Source organism: Rattus norvegicus, chromosome 2 (genome assembly GCF_021556685.1).
Source record: "Rattus norvegicus strain SHRSP/BbbUtx chromosome 2, alternate assembly SHRSP_T2T, whole genome shotgun sequence".
NCBI classification, from domain to species: Eukaryota; Metazoa; Chordata; class Mammalia; order Rodentia; family Muridae; genus Rattus; species Rattus norvegicus.
In genome coordinates this window covers 213413891-213434552 of record NC_141535.1, presented here as the reverse complement: position 1 = coordinate 213434552, position 20662 = coordinate 213413891, and the positions used below count along the sequence as shown (strand labels likewise).

Here is a 20662-nt window from a genome sequence, read left to right as displayed (position 1 = left end):
AATTTCTACTCTTGTCTTGCTTACTTCTTTCTGTCTGCAAACTTGTTCTTCTTCTCCAGAATTTTAAATTGTATCATTAAGCTATTTTTTTATGGTTTCTCTGATTTCTTTAAAATATAGACTCTTAAAGTGTAGCATTTTCCTCTTAAGACACTTTCATTGTATCTCGGTTTTGGTATGGTATGTTTTCATTTTCATTTGATTCTAAGATTTAAAATGTTTTTTTTCCATCAATTTATTTGTTAACTTTATTTCCCATCACTGCCCCCTTCTCCTGGTCCCCTACAGTCCCTCCCCCAGTCCATTATCCCCTTCTTTGAGAGGGGGGAGCCTCCTACTGTTATCCCCCAACCCTGGCACATTAACTCTCTGCAGGGTTACTGCATCCTCTCCCACCAAGGCCAGAAAAGGAAGCCTGGTGGGGGGAACAGGATCCACAGACAGCTTTAGGAATAGTCCCTGCTCCAGTTATTGGGGGGAGATTTAAATTTTTTTCTTGATTTTCTAAGGATTGCTCAACAGTTCTTTGCTTAGTCTCCATGAGTTTGGATTTGTTCTAGGCTTCGTCTTGCTGTTGATCTGTAGCCTTAGTCTGTTGTGATTAGGTAGAATGCAGGAAGTTACTTCAGCTTTCCCATATTTAACAATTGTTCTGTGTCCTCATATAGGATACGTCTTAGGGAAACTTCCATGGACTTCCAAGAAAAGTGTATAGTCTCTGTTGTTTGTGTGGTGTTCTGTAGCTGTCTGTTAAGTCCACTTTATACACACACACACACACACACACACACACACACACACACACACATATATATATATATATATATATATATATATATATATATATTTGCTCGAGTCATAGATTTGGTTTATACTTAGGTGGCCTCCCACTGGAGAGAATAAGGCACGTAATGTCGCCCACTCCTCTTGTACAGAGGTCTACTGTGAGTTCGCACTTAGTGGTGCTTGTTCTATGAAATGTGGTGCGCCTGTGCTCAGGGTGTTTCCTTTAGAATTGTAATGTCTTCATGATTGATTGCTCCTCTAATCAACACGAAGGGGTCGTCTTTATCTGTCCTCACTAGCTGGGGTTTGAAGGCTATTTTGTCAAAATATTAGATCAGTGACACCTGTCTGACTCTGGGATCTAGTAGATCAGTGGCACCTGTCTGACTCTGGGATCTAGTAGATCAGTGGCACCTGTCTGACTCTGGGATCTAGTAGATCAGTGGCACCTGTCTGACTCTGGGATCTAGTAGATCAGTGGCACCTGTCTGACTCTGGGATCTAGTAGATCACTGACACCTGTCTGACTCTGGGATCTAGTAGTGTCTGTGTTTTGAGTATCATTCCTTGGAGGTGATAAATAGTTTGCTCCTACTTTTTTTAAATTTTTGATTAGATATATTTCTTTACTTACATTTCAAACGTTATTCCCCTTCCTGGTTTCCTGTCCATAAGCCCACAGTCCCTCCCCTACCCCATATGGATATTCCCCCATCCATCCCCCTTATTGCCCACCCCCCATTTCCCCCTCACTGGGAGTCCAACCTTGGCAGGACCAAGGGCTTCTCCTTCCCCTGGTGTCCCAACAAGGCTATTCTGCTGCTCCTACTGTTTATCCCATACACTGTGCCCTTTGATTGGGGAACTGAGACCATCAATATTCCAGATTACTATGTAAACGTATGTATTGATTCCTGATGTTACACGTTTTTCCCCTGTGGTTCTCTCTCACTCAACTATTATTCTAATATGGTTTATTTTTTTTCCCTATGGCTCTGTGCATTGTTTTTCCCTCTTCTAACATTGTATATAGACCTGGGTTAGTGACCATCAATTCTTTCGGTCTATTTTTATCCTGGGGAGAGTTTGTTTTCCTTCATCTGTGACGTAGCTTCGCTGGTCAGTCTGGTGTTCTTCAGAACTTGAGATGCATCATTCCAAACCCTTCCAGCTTCTAAAGTTCCAGTTGAATAATCGGCTGTTATTCTTAGCGGCCCGCCTTTGCATGTGTCTTGGTGTTTCTCTCTTACTGTTTTCTGTTTAGTTTCTTTGTTCTGCATATTTAATGCTTGATGCTTTAATTCTAATATGACAAGCGAGGTTCTTTTCTGGTCTTGTCTATTTTCTACCTTACATTGCCTCCTGTGTTTGGATATCTTTTCCTAACTCTGAGAGATTTTCTGTTATGATTCTTTTGAAAATGTTCTCTATGCCTTGAGAGTGAGATCCTCCTTCTGTCTCGTAACCTGAACTCAGTCTTTTCTGAGTGCCACATGCATCTTGGAATTCTCGCTGGTATCTATTTTTACTATTTTATTGCCTTAGTTATCTTTCTATTGCTGTGAAGAAACACTATGACTAAAGCAACTTATAGAAGAAATCATTTAATTGGGGGTTTGTTTATAGCTTCAGAGGGTGAATTTATGACCTTCATGGCATGGTGCTGGAGCAGTAGTTGAGAGCTTACATCTGATCCAGGAGGCAGAGAGTAAGAGAGCCAACTCGGCATGGCGTGGGCTTCTGAAACCTAAAAGTTCACCCCCAGTGACCCACCCCCTCCAACAAAGCTACACTGTATCCTGCTAGCCAGTCTACCCAACTGGGAATCAAACATTTAAATGTATGATGAGCCTCTGGATGACATTCTCATTCAAAACACCACATTTATCTTTGTCCTTGTTGAATCGTTCCAATTCCTGCACATCGTACTCAGCTTACCGATCCTGTCCTCTCCTTGGTCCACTCTATTGGTTTTTTTGTTTTGTTTTTGTCTTAGTCGGGGTTTCTATTCCTGCACAAAACATCATGACCAAGAAGCAAGTTGAGGAGGAAAGGGTTTATTCAGCTTACACTTCCACATTGCTGTTCATCACCAAAGGCAGTCAGGACTGGAACTCAAGCAGTTCAGGAAGCAGGAGCTGGTGCAGAGGCCATGGAGGGATGTACTGGTTGCTTTTCCTGGCTTGCTCAGCTTGCTCTCTTAGAACCCAAGATTAGCAGCCCAGGGATGGCACCACCCACAATGGGGTAGGCCCTCCCTCCTTGATCAGTAGCTGAGAAAATGCCTTACAGCTGGGTCTCATGAAGGCATTTCCACAACTGTGGCTGCTTTCTCTGGGATAACTCCAGCTTGTGTCAGGTTGACACACAAACCAGCCAGTTCAGTTTTGTTTTGTTTTGTAATGTCTGGTACCCTGGATAGATGTTTCTTCATAATTTCTCTTTGTTGGATTTCTTGTTTATATTAGGCACTGCTTCATTTCATTCAGCTCTTTGTGACCTTGATCGTGCAAGTACAGTCATTCTTTTGAGCTCTATGTGGGAGTTCATCTAACTCACTAGGTGCCATTGCTGTAGGGCTAATATTGTTTGGAAGAGTAATTCTGATGTTTTGGTTTTTGGTTTTAGGTTTGTTTTGTTTTGTTGTTTTTATGTTGCTATGTTGGGATGTATGCATCTAGTGTTATTTTTTTTTAACTTAGTTTAGTTTTTGATTGGTTGTTTTCCTTCAGTTGAAGTATTTTGCAATTTTCACACAGACTTAAATGTGTCAGAATTGAATGTGTCAGAGCCGAATGTGTGGTAGTTCAGAATAATTCCTCACTCCCAGAGCTCCGGATGCCAGTGTAAGCTCCGTACCATTCCCCAAGTAGAATATTAACTGCGAGAGCAGCCGCAGCAGCTGAATAGTAACGCTACTCAAATATTTCATTAGCCAATTCACTACAGAAGTCCCTTTGGCTTCAATAACTTTTGGAGGGTAAACAGGCAAGGATAGCCTGGAGTGTACTTGGATTTTAATTCACATGTTCTTTAAAGAGAGAGCGAACGAGCACGGAATGGGATGGGTGGAGAGGTGGGGAGAACCGTGGAAGCGTGGGGGAGGGGAGCTGTGATCAGACTATGTTGTAAAAAAAATTTTATTTTCAAGGAAAAAATATATAAGAAATCGTTTTATAACCCAAAACTAGAAAGTACGGTTAGGGTTAGGAGGGAAACAGAGTGGGGAGGAGAAATATTAAATTAACACTGAGTATAAGACAGGGTGATGTGGGTAAAATGACAGGGAGTGGCAAGGTGGGAGAGCTGTCCGTCCATGGGTTTAGAGGAGGAAGTAAGAGAGAAACAACGCGGAGTGTATGAGATGTGGCCCGAAGCCTCTCAAAGAGAATGCCTCGAGACATAAGCAACAGCCCCCAAACCTAACTGAGCCCTCTAAAGACAAAAGCAAAGCCATCATGGGGCCTACATGCAAGAGTAGAAAACAAATGGCAGAAAATAAAAAAGGAAGAAGAAAAGAACTTATGGAGTAAACCGCCTGCCGGCACAGGTACACAGAGTTGAAAGACAACGTTTCCAGATCCCTCCGCTTCCTACAGGCCCTGTGCATGCAGGAGGGGCGAGTGGGAGGCACGGGTCTCTGCAGCCTTCTGGTTTCCGGGTGGTCCAGCATGTGAGGTAAAGGAGGTTGTGAGCTTTCTTGGTTTTTCTGGCAGAACCCCACATGCACTGCGGCTTCTTCCGTTTCTGCAGCTCCAGTGCATGTGAGGAACACTGTACACTGCAACCTGCCTCTGCGCCCTCCGATGCTCTTCTCTGGGAAGCTTTATCTAATCTAGACTCTTATTAAAATGTAATTAAATAATGCTACACATTACAGAAATTTCAACTATTTCAATAGACTGCAGCTTATATTATATTTTATCTATTATATTTTAATAAGCTGTAATTTATACACTGGCGTCTTTTCAGAAGTTGGTAAAAATTGCTGTAGTAACTGCTTTCGTGCCTTAAAATACGTTATTCAATTCCGCAGTTTCTTTATGCAAATGCATGCAATTCAGGCTTTGTGGCACGGCATAAAATGTCTTTAGCAGTTGCGTTGCTTTTTTGCAGGAAGGGGAAGCAACAGAGACCCAGTGCTCAGTATCCTGACGAGCGCAATGTCACTCTGTATATCTAAAAAATGAAGAGACCACAGAAGAATATGCAGATTTCTCCATAGCATGGATCTTCCTGACCTTAAGCTGAGACCTACTGTTTTTATCATTTATTTAAAAAAAAAATAGAGCATCAGAAACAAACCACTATTCTGCATTCTGGCCTACTCTGATCTAGCAGGGAGATGAGGTCAGGGGTGGTGTTTCTGGCCAGCACAGCTGCCCGGGTTCTTGGGAGCATGGGGAGGCAGGGCTGGCTTGGCACTATCTGAGGCCTGCATTGCTAACCCCACTTCAAAGTCAAGGCCTGCTTCTATTTCTGTCTAGGGTCGGCAGCCCGCCCATGCAGTTGCCTCTTGAACAAAAGGTTCTGCCAGATCTCTGACACCTTTGAGCCACACAGTCTCATCACACAATAACAAAAATAGTCCTGATCTGTTGAGCTGTGTGGCATTCAAGTTATAAACTCTTCTACCCCGAATCTTGAAATGGTAGTCAGTATTATCCCAGTTTTACAATTACAAGAAAAGTTGAGCCCTGGTGGGAAACCAGACTCCACATATCCATACCTGAGGAAAATCTTGAATCCCCATTCTTCCAGTTTGCTGACTCTAACGACCCTTATTCTTTCCCTGAAAGGGTTATCTTTCAATGTGAGATAAAACATAAAAGTCTATTGTTTTGGTTTGCTTTCCATTGCTGTGATAAAAACACCATGTTCAAAAGCAGCTTGCGAGAGGAAAGGGTTTAGTTCATCTTATAGCTTACAGTCTTTCATCAGGGGAAGTCAGGACAGGAACTCAGGCTGGAACCTGGAAGCAGGAACCATTTTGAGGTATATTTATCACATTCGTCAAACTGTCTTAAAATGTTCCATTCCTTGGCTATATTTCTGATAAAACAGATAGATAGACAGGGTCCAAAAGAAAGAGATACATAGATATATACTGCCTATCAGTTAGGTCAATTGTCTGTTGCAAGCAGAATAATAATGTAAACTTGTAAAGATTCTCTGCTCTATGTTCTTGATAAAAAAAAATTGTAACAGTTGCAGTCCCAAAAATTCCACTTGGGAGTATTGTGAAGAAGTGGTTACAAAATACAAGAAAAGCAAATGAGAGATCTCATCCTCCAACACCAACCTAGGCTATAGTTAAATCACCTAGAGAAAATAGTTGCCCTATATTTAAATACCTCTAGATAGGGCTGGGCATGGAGCTGAGTGGGTAGAGCACTCAGCTGTCATGCACAAGGTCCTGGGTTCAGCCTCCAGTATTGCATAAACTAGGTTTAATGGTGAATGCCTGTAATTACAGAACACAGGAAGAGGAAGCAGGCAGATCAGATGTTCAAGACTATCTTGGACCATTTTGAGGCAATTGTGTGCTATATGAAACCTTGCCCCAAAAAGTAAAGATAAAGTGAGTCTATATCTTAACATAGAATTTTTTCCAGGGTTAGACAGCTTCTCCTTGTAGGGTAAATTCTAACTGAAGCTGGATATAACCCTACAAGTCTGGTGAGGAAATGATACTGTTTCCAGACACATACTAAATGACAAATCAACTTGGTTTTCTCTTCTTCCAGCCCTGTCTGGGTTAGTTTTTTTGTCAGCTTGAAACAAGCTAGAATTACTTGGGTAGAGGAACCTCAACTGAGAAAATGCCTCCTTCAGGTTGCCTGTAGGCAAATCTATGGGACATTTTCTTGACTGATCATTGATGTGGGAGGGTTCAGCCCACTCTGGTCAGTGCCCCACCCCCACCCTGGGCAAGTGGTTCTGAGTTGTATAAGAAAACAGGCTAAGCAAGCCATGGGGACCAAGTCAATAGGCAGTGTTCTCCATGGTCTCTGCTTCAGTTCTTGCCTCTAAGTTCCCCTTAAGCCTTGCCCCTCCCTCCACCCACTGTGACCTGGGATGTATAAGCCAAATTCATCTTTTCCTTTTCAAGTTGCTTTTGGTCATGGTCTTTACCACAGAGTAGAAATCTAGCTAAGATAATCACCAATACTGTCTATTGTTTTTCCTCTTTGGTCTTACTTTAAGGAATGTATTTCAGGCTCCCTTTATGATCTGGGTTTAATTTTCTATGGTTTCTCATTTGTAAGATCAAAGCAATTTGAAAACATAGAGCGATGCCTGTAACCCCAGCCCTGGAGAAACAGGAAGAGGAATTAAAGACTACCTGAGATCCTGCCTCAAAGAAAATAATCAACAAAGTAGCTTAAATGTCCAGAGTTTCTCTACATCAGAGGTCGGGGGAGTAGGCTCTTTCTATGTCCCTTTCTATGTCAGAAGTGTGGAATGGGCTACATTTTGGAAATTGACCAAGCACTTCAGTGATAGTGGGCAAATATCCCATTTACAATAATATGATATGGAAATCAACACTCATTTAACAAATGCTTTCTAAACAGCTTTTATTTTTGATTCTAGGTACTATTTTAAGAATACACACACACACACACACACTCTTTTCTTTTGGACACTTTACTGTTGTTGTTGTTGTTGTTGTTGTTGTTGTTGTTGTTGTTGTTGTTTGCATTCTTGAAATAAGGTCTCACCCTGTAGCCTGCATTTCTCAATCCTCTTGACTCAGCTTTCCGAATGCTGGGGCTGTTGGTGTAAGCATCCGAGCCCAGCCTCTAGGACTGTCTTCAAACACCATTGCCCTCAAACACACTGCAGACCTTAATTTCTCTCTCCAGGAGAAAAACAAAATGATTAAGAAAAACATTTTTCATGTTAAATTGAGTATACACCTAAGGGGAGGCAGGCAGACAGGCAGGCAGGCAGGCAGACAGACAGACAGACACACAGACAGAGGGAGAGCTTTGAGTGAGGTGGAATTCACAAGAGATTGCATGACATTTGAGCAAGGTCTGAGGAAGGACAGAGAAGTCACACTGGCGTCTGGAGCATTGTGTTCCAAACACAAGGATCAACAAGTCTCCAATCTCGGGGATGAGAATGCCTAGTGTCTCAGGAATTGCAAACAGAGATGCACCGAGGACTCAGCAGATTTTGCTGGCCATGCATAGGCGGACAAAAGACCTCCGGCTTTTCCTTTTGTGGAGTGAGAAGCCATAGCAGGGTTTCAATCATTGAGCTGAGTGTCACAGTCTAACGTGAGTTACAAGGGTCAATAAGGCTGAGACTCTGAAAACCAAGTAAAAGAAGCAGGGGTGGAAGCGGGGTCATACAGTGCTGATCCAATGGGGCTCTCAATGGCTGATCCCAGCAGGGCGGCAGAGGAAGTAGGGACAAACCACAAGGAACTGGAAGTGTCGTGAAGTCAGCGCTCTAGAAATTCCGGACCAATCAGCGTGTACACTTATAAAACAGGGAGGCATGGGTGCTGACTGCAAGGCCGTAGCAGACGGAGAACTGCCCACCTCTCCTAGGACCTCTGCTTTTCAGAGATTCTAATCAATGGCTTTAAAAGCCAAGGAAACGCACTCCACTCCCCTTTACTTCCTTTGGGCCTCTCCAGAGCTGCTTGTGCTAGAGTATATTTGCAAAAAGTGTTTTCTGATTATGTGCTTGAGAGAAAGGTACCAGGGAGTTGAAATAATATTTGTCAAGTGGAAATGCTTTCTCCACGGTGCATGGGTAAGCACGATCTCAGCCAAGAAAATTGTTTTAGCTTTGCGCAGAGTTCATGAGATAAAAGATTGTTGAATCTGAAAACCGGTATCACTTTCCACTTCTCTGGCTGCTACGATAGCTCACAATGCTTCAGAACTGCCTCTGTTGTTGGAAGTAAACTTGGGATGGCATTTCCCTGCTAAGCTATTACCAGATAGTTCAGTAAGAAACCAACTAAGCTGTTTTGTTTACAAGCTGTATGGTCAGTAACATTTAGTTGACCTGAAAAGATGGTTGCTGAAAAGTCGAGAATGTCCCTTAGACCCTCTGTGCTTCTGTCCTGAGTACAGAGCCTGGGAGTGTCTACACAGCAAGGGACAGAGAAGCATCAAAATGTGATCTACGCTGGTGTTCCTGTACACTGGTCACTAACGCAACTCAGTATTGATTAGCACAGTTTTAGTCACACTTTAAATGGCTGCTCCCAAAATTTCTAAGATTGTGTTCTATTTAGTTTTCATGGATTTGGATGTTATGAGAGACAGTTGCTGCGTGAGACAGTGGTGCCTGTAGTCCAGGTTGACCTTGAACTTGCTCTGCATCTGGCAGTGACCTTGAACGTCTATCTTTCGAGCTCTATTTCCCATGCGGGACTTACAGGCCTGTGTCATTTTGATTAAAACTGACTCTTCCTGTATGGCAGGCAAGTGCTCCCCCAACCAAGCTACAATCCTGGGCTCCACTGTTCTGTGTTCGATTGGTTGGTTTTTAGTTTGTTTGTTTTACAAATGTCTCCCAGTGCAATTTCACACTTAGTTTCCCACGAAGTCTAACCTTATATGAATGGTGAACATTTGAGTTTGTTCCTTAGCTGGCAAGGAAACCACTACGTAGGCCAGGCCTGCCCTCGATTTCCAGTGATCCTCCTGCCTTCGTCCCCTCGAATTCTGAGATGACCAGTGTGCATAACAAGCCCCTCAGATTAAAAACTCTGACCCAGGCACAGCTCAGTGACCGAGTGTTCGCCTAGGATACGCAAAGCCCTGAGTTCAATTCTTAGGACAGAGAGGAAGGAAAAGGAACAAAAAAGATCTCTGCTGTGAGACTCACTGCGCTCAGCTCCCCACACTGTCTTCAGCTTTCTACCCAAGGGGAGGCTACTCACCTTGTTCAAGAGCAAGAGGCACACAAATAGAAAACAGAGAGGACAGCGTCTGCTTCGTGGGTCTGTTGTGAGGACTGTATGAAGTAGTCCACAGAAGCAGTGAACACCCACAGCCTGATACACAGTAACAAGCAACACATTCATGTCAGCTATAAATAAAGGCAAAAGTAGAAAAATAATATTTAGCATTCAGTCCTCTCGTGGGACTATATAACTCCATCTGGTTCATGAGTTCAGTGAGCATCTCATAGTGCTGTACTAAAAATATTGAGCTATTTTAGGGTTGGTGTATATAAAAGGATTGGCGTGTACTCTTATGGGTTAAAGAACTGAATACTTTAAATATACGATTGACTCATCCATGTAAGTTATTGTCATTTGCCAGATGACGTGGCCTCACAGGCAGAGTGAAGGATATTTTTACTTAGCCCACAGGTTGGTTCTGGGTGTGTGCATGCATGTGCATGTATTTCAAAATGTTTCTACATTAACCTTACTTGGCAAACTGAAGAAAAGAACATAGAAAATGAAAGACAGGGACAGGATGGTGAAAGTGACCAAATACATGCTGGGGGGTGGGTGCTAGAACTTGCGTCTGTGGAAGAATGATTGTAAAGAAGTAGACGCCAGCTAGCTGTCCTAGATCTTGTCTGTAAGGCCAGCACTCGGAAGGATAAGGTAGAAGGATCACTCAGAGGGCTAGCCTCAGCTACAGAGTGAGACCCTTCATTGAGCCAACTAACCAATCACCAACCAACCATAGGGGAGATGGAGAAAGAAGAGAAGGAGAGTGTTGAGAGATGGTGTTTCTGAGGCACCAGGATCAACCATCAGATAAAGCCAGGATTAGAGGCTTGGTTCAGTACAAAGAAGAAGTCCCCAGACTAAGGACTCATGATAGCCTGGAAGGAAATAAGCCCTCTTCTGCAAGGTAGGGCCTGAGCTAATTGTAAAGTCTTTCCTCTTAAGACCATTGGAAGTTTCTAGATGTTTTTCTTGAAACTAATTTGTAGACTACAATTCTATTCCATTTTAGCGCATATTTTAACAAAGAAAATTATGATAAAGAACTTTATACTTAGCTGGCTGGAAATGGGGTGTGTATGCAGGAGGAAAGAAAAGCTAATGTTTTAGCCAAGAAACCTCAGAGAGGAGTCGCTGCACACTAACATTAGAGTTTAGAACAGAGTAATAGGCTTTACAAAGATAGTATGACCGGTTACTTCGGCATTGCTTTGACCCCTCAGCCAGGTCCATGTAACTATACAGATCAGATGGGTGCAGTCAGTGGAGGGCAGAGGCTCAGGAACCCTGGCCCTTCACCTCAGACCATGTAGGAGAAGAATTTTCGAGTGGCATCTGAGACGAGCTGACCTGAGAGGCAGTATGAGGACAGCTGACAGGTCAGAGAGGGCTGTGACCTGACACGCTTAGGAAATCTGGGAAGGAAGAAACAGGTTGGCAAGCAGTTTTGGCAAAGAACCAGTTTGCTGCCTCGTGCCCACAGATGATATGTTTCCTCATGAACCAGGAGAGGTCAGGAGCAAGTGAAAAGGTGACTGGCAGTCTCCAGGCTCCTGAGGGGGCAGATGGGTCCGGGCAGATGGGTCCGGGCAGCTACAAGCTAAGGTAGACAGACAGCGTCCTAACTGAATCCAGAAGAGTTACAAATTACCTCCTAGAACGCAGAGAAATGGTGCCTGCCTCAGTTGCTGCCGAGGTGAAGTACAAAGACCAAAGCAACACGGGCAGGAAGTTCATTTCATCATAGAGCTCCCAAGTCCCACTCCATCACGGAGCAGGTCAGGGCAAGCACTGGAGGCAGGGGCTATGGAGGAAGGCTGCTTATGGCTTGCTCCCTCTGGCTTAGCCTGCTTAACAAAGCAGTATTGAGAATACACCCCAGGATGTCTTGTCTAAGAAGGGAAAAGACCCACAATGCACTGGCTCCTTCTGTATCAGTTATTCTTGAAGAAAATGCCTTACGAAGTTGCCTTCAAGCAATGTGGTGGAACCGCTTCTCAACCGAGGTTCCTCTTTCTAATGAATTCTAGTTTTTAAACTCTCTCTCTCTCTCTCTCTCTCTCTCTCTCTCTCTCTGTCTTTCTCTATATATATGTATATAGACAGACATAATATATAGACAGACAGAGAGACTGACAGACAGATATCACACACACTGCATGGCCTACTTCCTCGGGGAGCAATCTTTGCTTCTTTATGATGAAAGCTCCCCTCTCAAATTGTTTGTCTCCAAGACCTATAACCACAAAGAAGAGGCTGCTGAAAAAATTCCTTTTCTCTTTTCCTTTATCCTTGCCCATTACCCATGGAGTCAGAGTGAGCAAATTGGGAAAGGAAAAAAGAGAGAGCCCCACCCTACCCTCTCCCTGCAGCAGGTGAGCCTCAAGACCATGGAGAAAGGACAGGAACCTTCTCTTAAAGTTAAAATTAGAGCTTACACAGGGGTGGATGCAGCCTTCTAATTCAAAATAAGACTGGTTTGGGCAACTTGAGTAGCTACAGAGCTGTCCCTAAGAATAAACAGGATGCCAGGACCTGTTTGGTTTGGGCAGCGGAAAAATCTCTTTCCTTCTGTTAAACACAACTTCAAATATAATGGAGCGAAGAGAAACAATTTGATGGGGTCACCAGGAAAGCCAACGTGACAGATTAATTACTAATAAATGATAAATACTCTTTAACCGAAACCATCTTCCATTTGGGTTAGTCAGAATAGCTCAGTCGGTAGAAACCCTTGTCGTGTAAGTCTGCCATGAGTTTAGCCCTCAATCACACAGAAGGTCAGAACCCACTCTTGCAAACTGTCTTCTGACCGCCACGCTGAGGAAGTGGTATGTCACCCCTACACATACACACCCTAATCTGACATTATTTGATTCCTTTGATAATAATGACGTGCACAGTGGAGCCATGGTCCATGGGTTAGCCTGGGGTTCGACCACATCAGATGCAAACTTCAAAACGGAAGAAATGCCTCTGGTATTTTCGGGTCCTTTAGTCATTTCTGGATCAAGGTGTGTCACATGGCTTCAGTTACTAGCTAAGCAGAGGGCAGCAGGAGCCTGGACAGAGACAGACAGACGGATATAATACCAACGGAACAAGGTGTAAAGATTAAAATTAGAGATTTAGGTGAAAGTGAGAATAGAAGCATTTGGTCTTCTGGGCATACACAAAACAATTACGCACCTAAAGATAAGTTATCTATATTGTGATTATATCCCCAACCTAAGATAATTTCAGTTTATCCCCCATGATTAGCAGCTAATGGATCCTAAAGGCACAAGTGTTGGGACCATGGAAAGAACAACCATCAGTTTGTTCATGATGATGGCCCCTCTTCCATGGCACAATTGACGGTGCCTTCATACTTATCAAACATGCGTTCCACATAGAATTTCATCTAACTTTCAATGTGATCTGTTTGAAGATTTACTTTTATGTATATGAGTACTCTATCTGCATATACACCTGCATGCCAGAAGAGGGTATCACATCCCATGACAAATGGTTGTAAACCACACGTGATGGCCAGGAATTGAACTCAGAACCTCTGGAAAAGCAGTCAGTGCCCCTGTTGAGATATCTCTCCAGCCCTCAATATGATTTTTAATCCCCCCACCGGAAATCCATGACTTTCTCTTTTATAAACACACCTCAAAATGTTACTTTTCTCTGCCCATATTTGACTAATTAACATTTATGCTTTAGCTTTAAAAAAAAGCCTAATCCTTCATATTATGGTATCACTGAAAATTCTTAGACATTTTAATTTCTATTAAGTTTCAATTTCTCAGATTTTCAAACTAAGTGAGTTGAAAAAAGGAGCAGTATATATATTTATATATATAGCAGTATATATATATATATATAAATATATATGTAGTGTATACAGAATATATATATACATATATATGAATATATATACATATGTGTAGTGTACACAGTCACATTGTATGTATATGTGTACATCTGTATGTGTATGTATGTGTCTATGTATTTATGTATATACATGTGTATGTGTATATGTATGTATGTATATGCATATATGTATATATATGTGTCTATATGTGTGTTTATGTGTATTATGTATGTATGTGTGTGTGTGTGTGTGTGTGTGTGTTCAGTTTGTCCTCATTTCTGTAGAGTCCTGGATTCCGTTGTCTGTTATTGTCCCCTCAACTGTGTTGTTGTAAACAACGGCATGTACTGAAAGAGCTGCGCCTGACCGGATAAGCCCTCTGCAGGTATCATTGGAATCTAAGAATTTTTCCCTGTGCTTCTGGAAACCAAAGTTGTTTATCACTTTTATAGCTATGACAAAGGAGGCACAGACACATGTTGTGGTTCAGCTATTTCTCTTTCACAGTCTGTTTTTCATAGTAAAAAATAAATAAAAATAGAAACCTCTTTCCTCCTGACCCGGCAGGTCAAGTGTCTTTTTCCTGTGTAATTCTTAGATATGCCATGGTAGCTTAAATGGTGCTGGATCCTGGGCTTCAGGACACAGATCTTATTGTCTTCGTGTCTTTAGCTCATAGGACAGTGTTTGGAAGTCTTAGATGGTTCATAAAAATGTTAAATACATGAAGTTATGAATCTATACATGAGTAATATAGAATATGTGTAGATTTGGTAGATTTGTCATCAAATTTTAAAATGTAGATGTTGGTCAAAGGTGGCAAAAGCCACTGCCGCCCTTGCTGGCTCTGTAGGAAAGAGGGTTTGCCCACAGCTCTGGATTAAGACAAGGACATTAATAGAAGCAAACGTCAGAACGTGACATCAAAGGCAAGTTTTAGTGACTCCGAGAGAGCCAACCTCCACTAGAGTGACTTCTTTACTTTTCATACACAGATCAAGGCTGTCATCTCCCATGGTACGCCCGTGTGTGGCATGGGAGAGGAAGACCATGCTGAGAAACACAAACCAGTTGCCCGGGACATCTTGCTCAAATCCAATGTTGCTATTCATGTAGTCAGATAGGAAAGAACGGGTTGGAAACTGGGAAATCTGAATCCATCTTCAAGTCTGGCCTTTTGTTCAACAAAGCGGTCTCTCTCTCTCTCTCTCTCTCTCTCTCTCTCTCTCTCTCTCTCTCTCTCTCTCTCTCTCTCTCCTTGTCCTGGCTTGCCTCTAACACATTATGAAGTCAAGGCTGACCCTGAACTCCTATTCTCCTGCCTCCAGCTCCTAAGGGCTAGGGCACCACGCCTGGTTAAGAAACAATGCTTTGATACTTTGATACTTTCAAAGTTGAGTAATTTTTCCTTGCTTACTTGCTTCTTCTTCTTCTTCCTCCTCCTCCTCCTCCTCTTCCTCTCTCTCGTCCCCTCTCCTCCTCCTCTGCATTTTATCTAAGCAAGTCTCATGTGAACAGGAGTGAATATGAGAAAGTAAACAGGCTAGCTGGTGGCTAGGGTCCTAGGAAAGCAGCTAGGGTAAAGGGTGAATAAAACTTCCATCAAGCCACACTGCTGTGGATTATTCAGGCGGAGTGTTTAGCAAGCACAGAGGAATGTTGCAGGGATGAACTCTGAAAGACTCTGGAATGAAATAAATATTAAAAGGAAAAAAGGAGCCAAATGAGACTGGCAGGGTGACTCACTTAGAGACACGGCCCATGTCTCACCCTTCAGAACTAAACACATTGGTTAGTGTTTAGCCTGGTGGCTCAGGCTTACATTCCTAGCTGACACTTGAGAGACTGAGTCAGTAGGATTGTCCAGAGAATCCGCCTGAACTGTAGAATGAGACCATCTCTCTAAAACAAGCAAGAGAGACACAGAGGGAGGGGGTCAAAGAGAAACAGGACAGAGACACGGAGAGACAGACAGAGACAGAGAGAGAGAGTAAAAACCCATGTTATGTGGTCTTCATCACATAAATAGATTCCAAGAAGAGAGGTGCCTGCCCTTCTTTCACACTCACTGGTAACCCCTTCAGAAGTAAGTAGCTTTCAGTGCATTTGGCAAGCAAGAAGAGCAATTAAAAGTCACTCAGAAAAAGTAAAAGTTGTAGGAGTTTATGGCCCATTTCTGCAGTTGTCCCTGGTTTGTTTATTTTGTACCAGGAAAAGCAGGACAGGACTGAGCAGATGGGCTGGGGGTTGGGGGGAGCAGGGGAAGGCAGAGCGATGGGCAGATTCCGGTGGTTTTAGGGTTCCTGCTATGGGGTTACTCCTGGGAAAGAGGGGCAGCAGCTTGAACTATAGAGCAAAAAAGGAAAACAAACAAAGAAAGAAAAACAAAAACAAAACAAAACAAAAAACAAAACAAGAAGGGTCAAACGAGCAGTATAGGAGACCAGAGCCATAGGAAGCTAAGTGAGACAACCTGCCCATACTTCAGGGCTTTAATCTGTGCAGTGTTCGGTAAGGATGATATGAGCACTTTGCAGAAATAATCAGCACAAACAGGAACGAATGAGCTACATTAACATTTTCTTTGGTTTTAGGAGAACTGGCGCTCCCTTTCTCTCCCCGGAAGAGCAGCTCCGCCCATCATGTCTGCACCTCCCTGGCTGTGCCAGCCTGCCTACAGTTACTCCAGCAAACCAACCCTCGAGCAAGAGAAAGCTAACAAGAGACCTACACCTTGGGAGGCGGCGGCCAAGTCCCCTCTCGGTCTAGTGGATGAGGCCTTCAGACCCAGGAACATCGAGGAATCCATTGTGGCGAATGTAGTCTCTGCAGCTCGGAGGAAGGTGTTTGCAGGGTCCCAAGAGGACTGGAAAGAGAGACTGTCCTTTGTCCCTCAAACTCAGAAGACCAGCATGAGCTTTTCTGAAAGGCGAGAGTATAATGTTCCATCCCCAGTCAACAGCCACGTGTCTAGCCACTCCTTATATAGCTCCCAGTTGCCATATGTATGCTACAGGAAGGAGTCCAGAAATGATTTGAAAGCAATGTCCATGGACACGAGGTCTGAATACTGTCTTCCACTAGGTGGTTATGACTATAACCCACACCCAAGGGGGTGGAGACACCAACCATGAAAGCTTGTGTGACAACCGTGTGAATTTTGTTGTTAGTGGCCTTTGCAGGGTTCTTTACTTTAAAAATAGACTTCAATCCACTTTTAGTCCTATGTGGTCACAGGTCATTTATCTGAGTGTACATGTGTGTAAACACACAAGCGTGGAGCACTTCCTTGTCTGCTGATGCCTAACGAACTGCTAGGTAGACAAGAGTCACAGTGGGCAGGGCGTGGTGGCACGCACCCGTAATCACAGCACTTATGAGACAAGACAGAACACCAGGAATTCAAGATAGTTCTCAGACACAGCCTGAGGCCAGCCGGGCTACCTAAGACCTTGCCTCAGAAGATTTATTCTCTTGCATTGATATTCTAGCACTTATATAAAAAGTCAAAATATTAATTTCATTTGTAATCGCTTCTCGGCCTTTTGGCTAAGATCAAGTGTAATTTCATTTGTAAGGAGTCCCATGCAACTCAAGTTCACATAATGACAGTGAATCTAAACATTTTCTCCTATGTGCCTTAGCCCAATAAAGAATTAGAATATGATTTAGTAATTACCAGTACTTCTAATAGCAAGGAATAATATTTTTTATTAATTTTAAGTTAGCATACAAAGGAGAGGGTTTCACTTTGTCACGTGTACATGTGTGTGCCGTTTCCTTTGTTCTAATCCACTGGTCAACCCATTGCCTGTCCCCATGCCTCCAGACTTCCCTCTGCTGGGTGTCCTTTCTATGAGGACAAATTCCTAAGGCAAACCTGACAAGAAGTAATAATCACACAGAAACAAATTTCCTTGGTGTTTTTTCAAACATTTCTCTGAAAATGTTTTAGGCGTAGCTCAGAGGCGTTAGAAGGCTGAAATGGAAATGTTCTATCTCTTCTTCTTGTTCTTGTTCTTCTTCTTGTTCTTCTTGTTCTTCTTCTTGTTCTTGTTCTTCTTGTTGTTCTTCTTGTTCTTGTTCTTGTTCTTCTTGTTCTTCTTGTTCTTGTTCTTCTTCTTCTTCTTCTTCTTCTTGTTCTTCTTCTTCTTGTTCTTCTTCTTGTTCTTGTTCTTCTTCTTCTTCTTCTTCTTCTTCTTCTTCTTCCTCCTCCTCCTCCTCTTCCTCCTCCTCCTCCTCTTCCTCCTCTTCCTCCTCCTCCTCCTCCTCCTCCCCCCCCCCTCTTCTTCTTCTTCTGTTTGTTTATGACAGTCCTTTGCTGTGTACCCTGGCTGGTGTGGTACTACTTTTGTAGCTCAGGCTACCCTCACTCATGGGACCACCCTGCCTCCGCCTACCCAGTGCTGGGACATCTATGCTTGGATGGGGTGAGAATGTTCTTAGACAGGAATATGTCAGGGTGAGGTAACTACACAAGCCGCATGGACTTTGGAGGAAGCTGTAATGTGGGGAAAGCACAAATCTAGGCACTGGATTTATCTGCAGTATACTCAAAGCCAGCAGCCTGAGACAGGAAGACTTGAGCTGAAGTGTTCTCACTTGTCAGATGAGAAGTCTGGATTGTCTAATTGCTTAGGTTCTTACCGATTCTGATAGCTCGAGATCCTCCTGGTTGGATGACCTTCGATGCCTTGTTTGGCATTGCTCATCACATAAATATCAGATTACCTTTAGGAGTGGACAAGGTCATTAGTGCCAAGGAATGCGTCACTAAAGGTCCCAAAAGGAATTTCTAAGTGGCCGGTTCTGTGTAAGTGGGGTGAAGATTGATGTAAAGATAAAACTATTAATGGATTTAAGGAAGTCGTGCATGAATGTGCCTGGCGTTAGACAACTGTTGTGCCTGATGGCTGACAGAAAACAAGCAGGAGAAGTATACACAAGGGCTGCTTCTAGACTGTTCAGAGGAAGTTAGGTGGCTGACTCACCTGACCGGTAACCAACCCTGCCTTCTAAGTATGGCCACGAACAGATCAACACCTGCTCCTTCCTGCCATACCTCAAAGTGTTAAATACAAGGGAATTCAAAGCAGTTCATGCCATCATCACGTCTATCCAGAATCTTTCAATTTAAAAATTCTTCTTGGTTTTTTCAGAAGTGACATTTTGGCTTTATTTTCCTTTCTAACTCTTCATCTTATCACGTATGATGATACCTTTTACAGAATAAAAGTGAACTATGAGACACTCTCTTACCTTAGAAGTTACCAAAAAAAAAAAAAATTGAAGAATTCTCAGTAAGTGGCAAGAGTGGCCACATGCTAATTTGTTCAATCACGCAGCAAAGTAATAGATAACTGCTTCCCAAAATGTGATTGCTAGCTGGCATGGTGCCTCATGCCTGTGTCACTGAGAGAGGAAGAGAAAAGGCTGCAGAAATTCCATGCCAGCCTGCTACAAGTCTCAGAACAACTAGAGCAGAAGACTCACTGTTCATTTATCTAAAATCAATATAGTGCCTTAAAGTACAAAATATAATTACTGGCTTCCATGAGGGGTTTGTTGTTGTTGATGATGATGATTTTATAGAATCTTGAAAGAATAATGTTAGGCCACTGGAGTCTTAAGAGGTATGCATATGTGATCTTTACAAGGTTCAGTTTTATCATCAAATTTATCACTAGGTGTTTGAGTCTTTCTGGATTAGGCTGTTTTTAGAAACGGGGGATTACAGAAAAGATGTCCCCACTCTACCCTGCTACTTGTAATTATCAGGCTTTATTTCCATCAGTTGATTCACAGCCCACGCTTTGCTAAAACTCATTCTAGAAGCAGATGTTTTAGATATTATTATAAAACACACTTTTTTCTTCTGCTTGTACCACACCAAAATTAGCATTGATATTGAACTATCTAAACGTACTCTATGCAACAGAAGGTCTACACATTTTCTTCACGAGGATGAGGGTCTTTATCACACAGCAATGCTTCAACACATCAAATTGTGTAGATATCTTTGAATACGAGAGTGCCACTGCAGTTGAGTACCAGGTCTGCTATAGTATTTTCCTCTAGTTGACTAGAAAATGAGACAGTTCTATGACTGACCTTTGGCCACCCTGAGATCTGATTCTTATGGTTGGGATGTTATGTTACTGTTTTAACAAGAATAAAACAAACTGCTCTCATCTTCCAAGCAATAGCGCTTGCACAGAAGAGCTTGGCTTGGAAAGCTATGCTACATTTGCTGCCAGATATATTTCAATCACCAGAAGCTACATAGTGTCTAACTAAACCTGCTCTAAGGGTTGAACACAGTCAGAGAGAAAAGTTAATCTGGCATTGCCTCCCATCCAAGTTTAAACATCGTATCATTACATAGGAGTAGACCTTTCAAACGTGAACTCATGAGTGTGGTGGCTGCCCAGATTCTGGTCCCTTTGTTTATGAGGCTGTCTCATGTTTGGCTGCATTATACACCTTGGAGAGTATGCACTTAGTGGGGCTTACTCACAAATACGCTTGTGTATTAATGACGTAAAACTTTGAAGGAAGAATTATATCAATTAGGGACAGTTAGAATGGGGGAAAATTGCAGAAATGTTTGTTTCTTAAAAGGATTTTCACACTTGGATTCTATTCAAAGTAGAAGTTAACTGCTGCACAGTTCATACTTTCCTATTAGATTGTCATTTCTATTTCTCTCTGTCCCCAAAGACTGTATGTGAAAGATTTGGACTGAAAATCCAAACACTATTAGTAATAAATGTAACTTGAAAATCAAGTCAGGAGGCCTTTTGTTTCTTTGCATGTAAAGTTCATTTTGAAGTATTTTTCATTGCAAAGGAGATTTATTCCTGTCAAGTATCTATCTGATCTGTGAATTTCATTTTTTTCCATAACAGCATCTAGAGACAGTGGAATGATTTCATATCGCGTGGCAACATTTTAACACCTTTATTGTTTATGTGTTTCTTTCTTTCTTTCTTTTTTAATCATTCTATGACATTTGCTAAAGCATGGCAGAGGCTCCATTCTGTATCAGGTCATAATGTGAGAGGGCAGCACCAGAT

At 42.6% G+C, this 20662-nt stretch overlaps 1 protein-coding gene across 3 annotated transcripts in view; it reads left to right on the top strand.

Annotated features, from left to right (window-relative positions):
- Synpo2 (synaptopodin 2) overlaps positions 1-20373 on the top strand; it is a 150503-nt gene extending 130130 nt beyond the window's left edge. For 2 of the 3 annotated variants that reach the window (XM_087631228.1, XM_087631234.1), the window contains one exon: positions 16181-20373. In XM_087631228.1, coding sequence (XP_087487354.1) covers positions 16181-16720 — 540 coding nt within the window. In that variant the 3' untranslated portion in view covers positions 16721-20373. 3 annotated transcript variants of the gene reach the window in all.
- Positions 20374-20662: the final 289 nt, after the last annotated feature.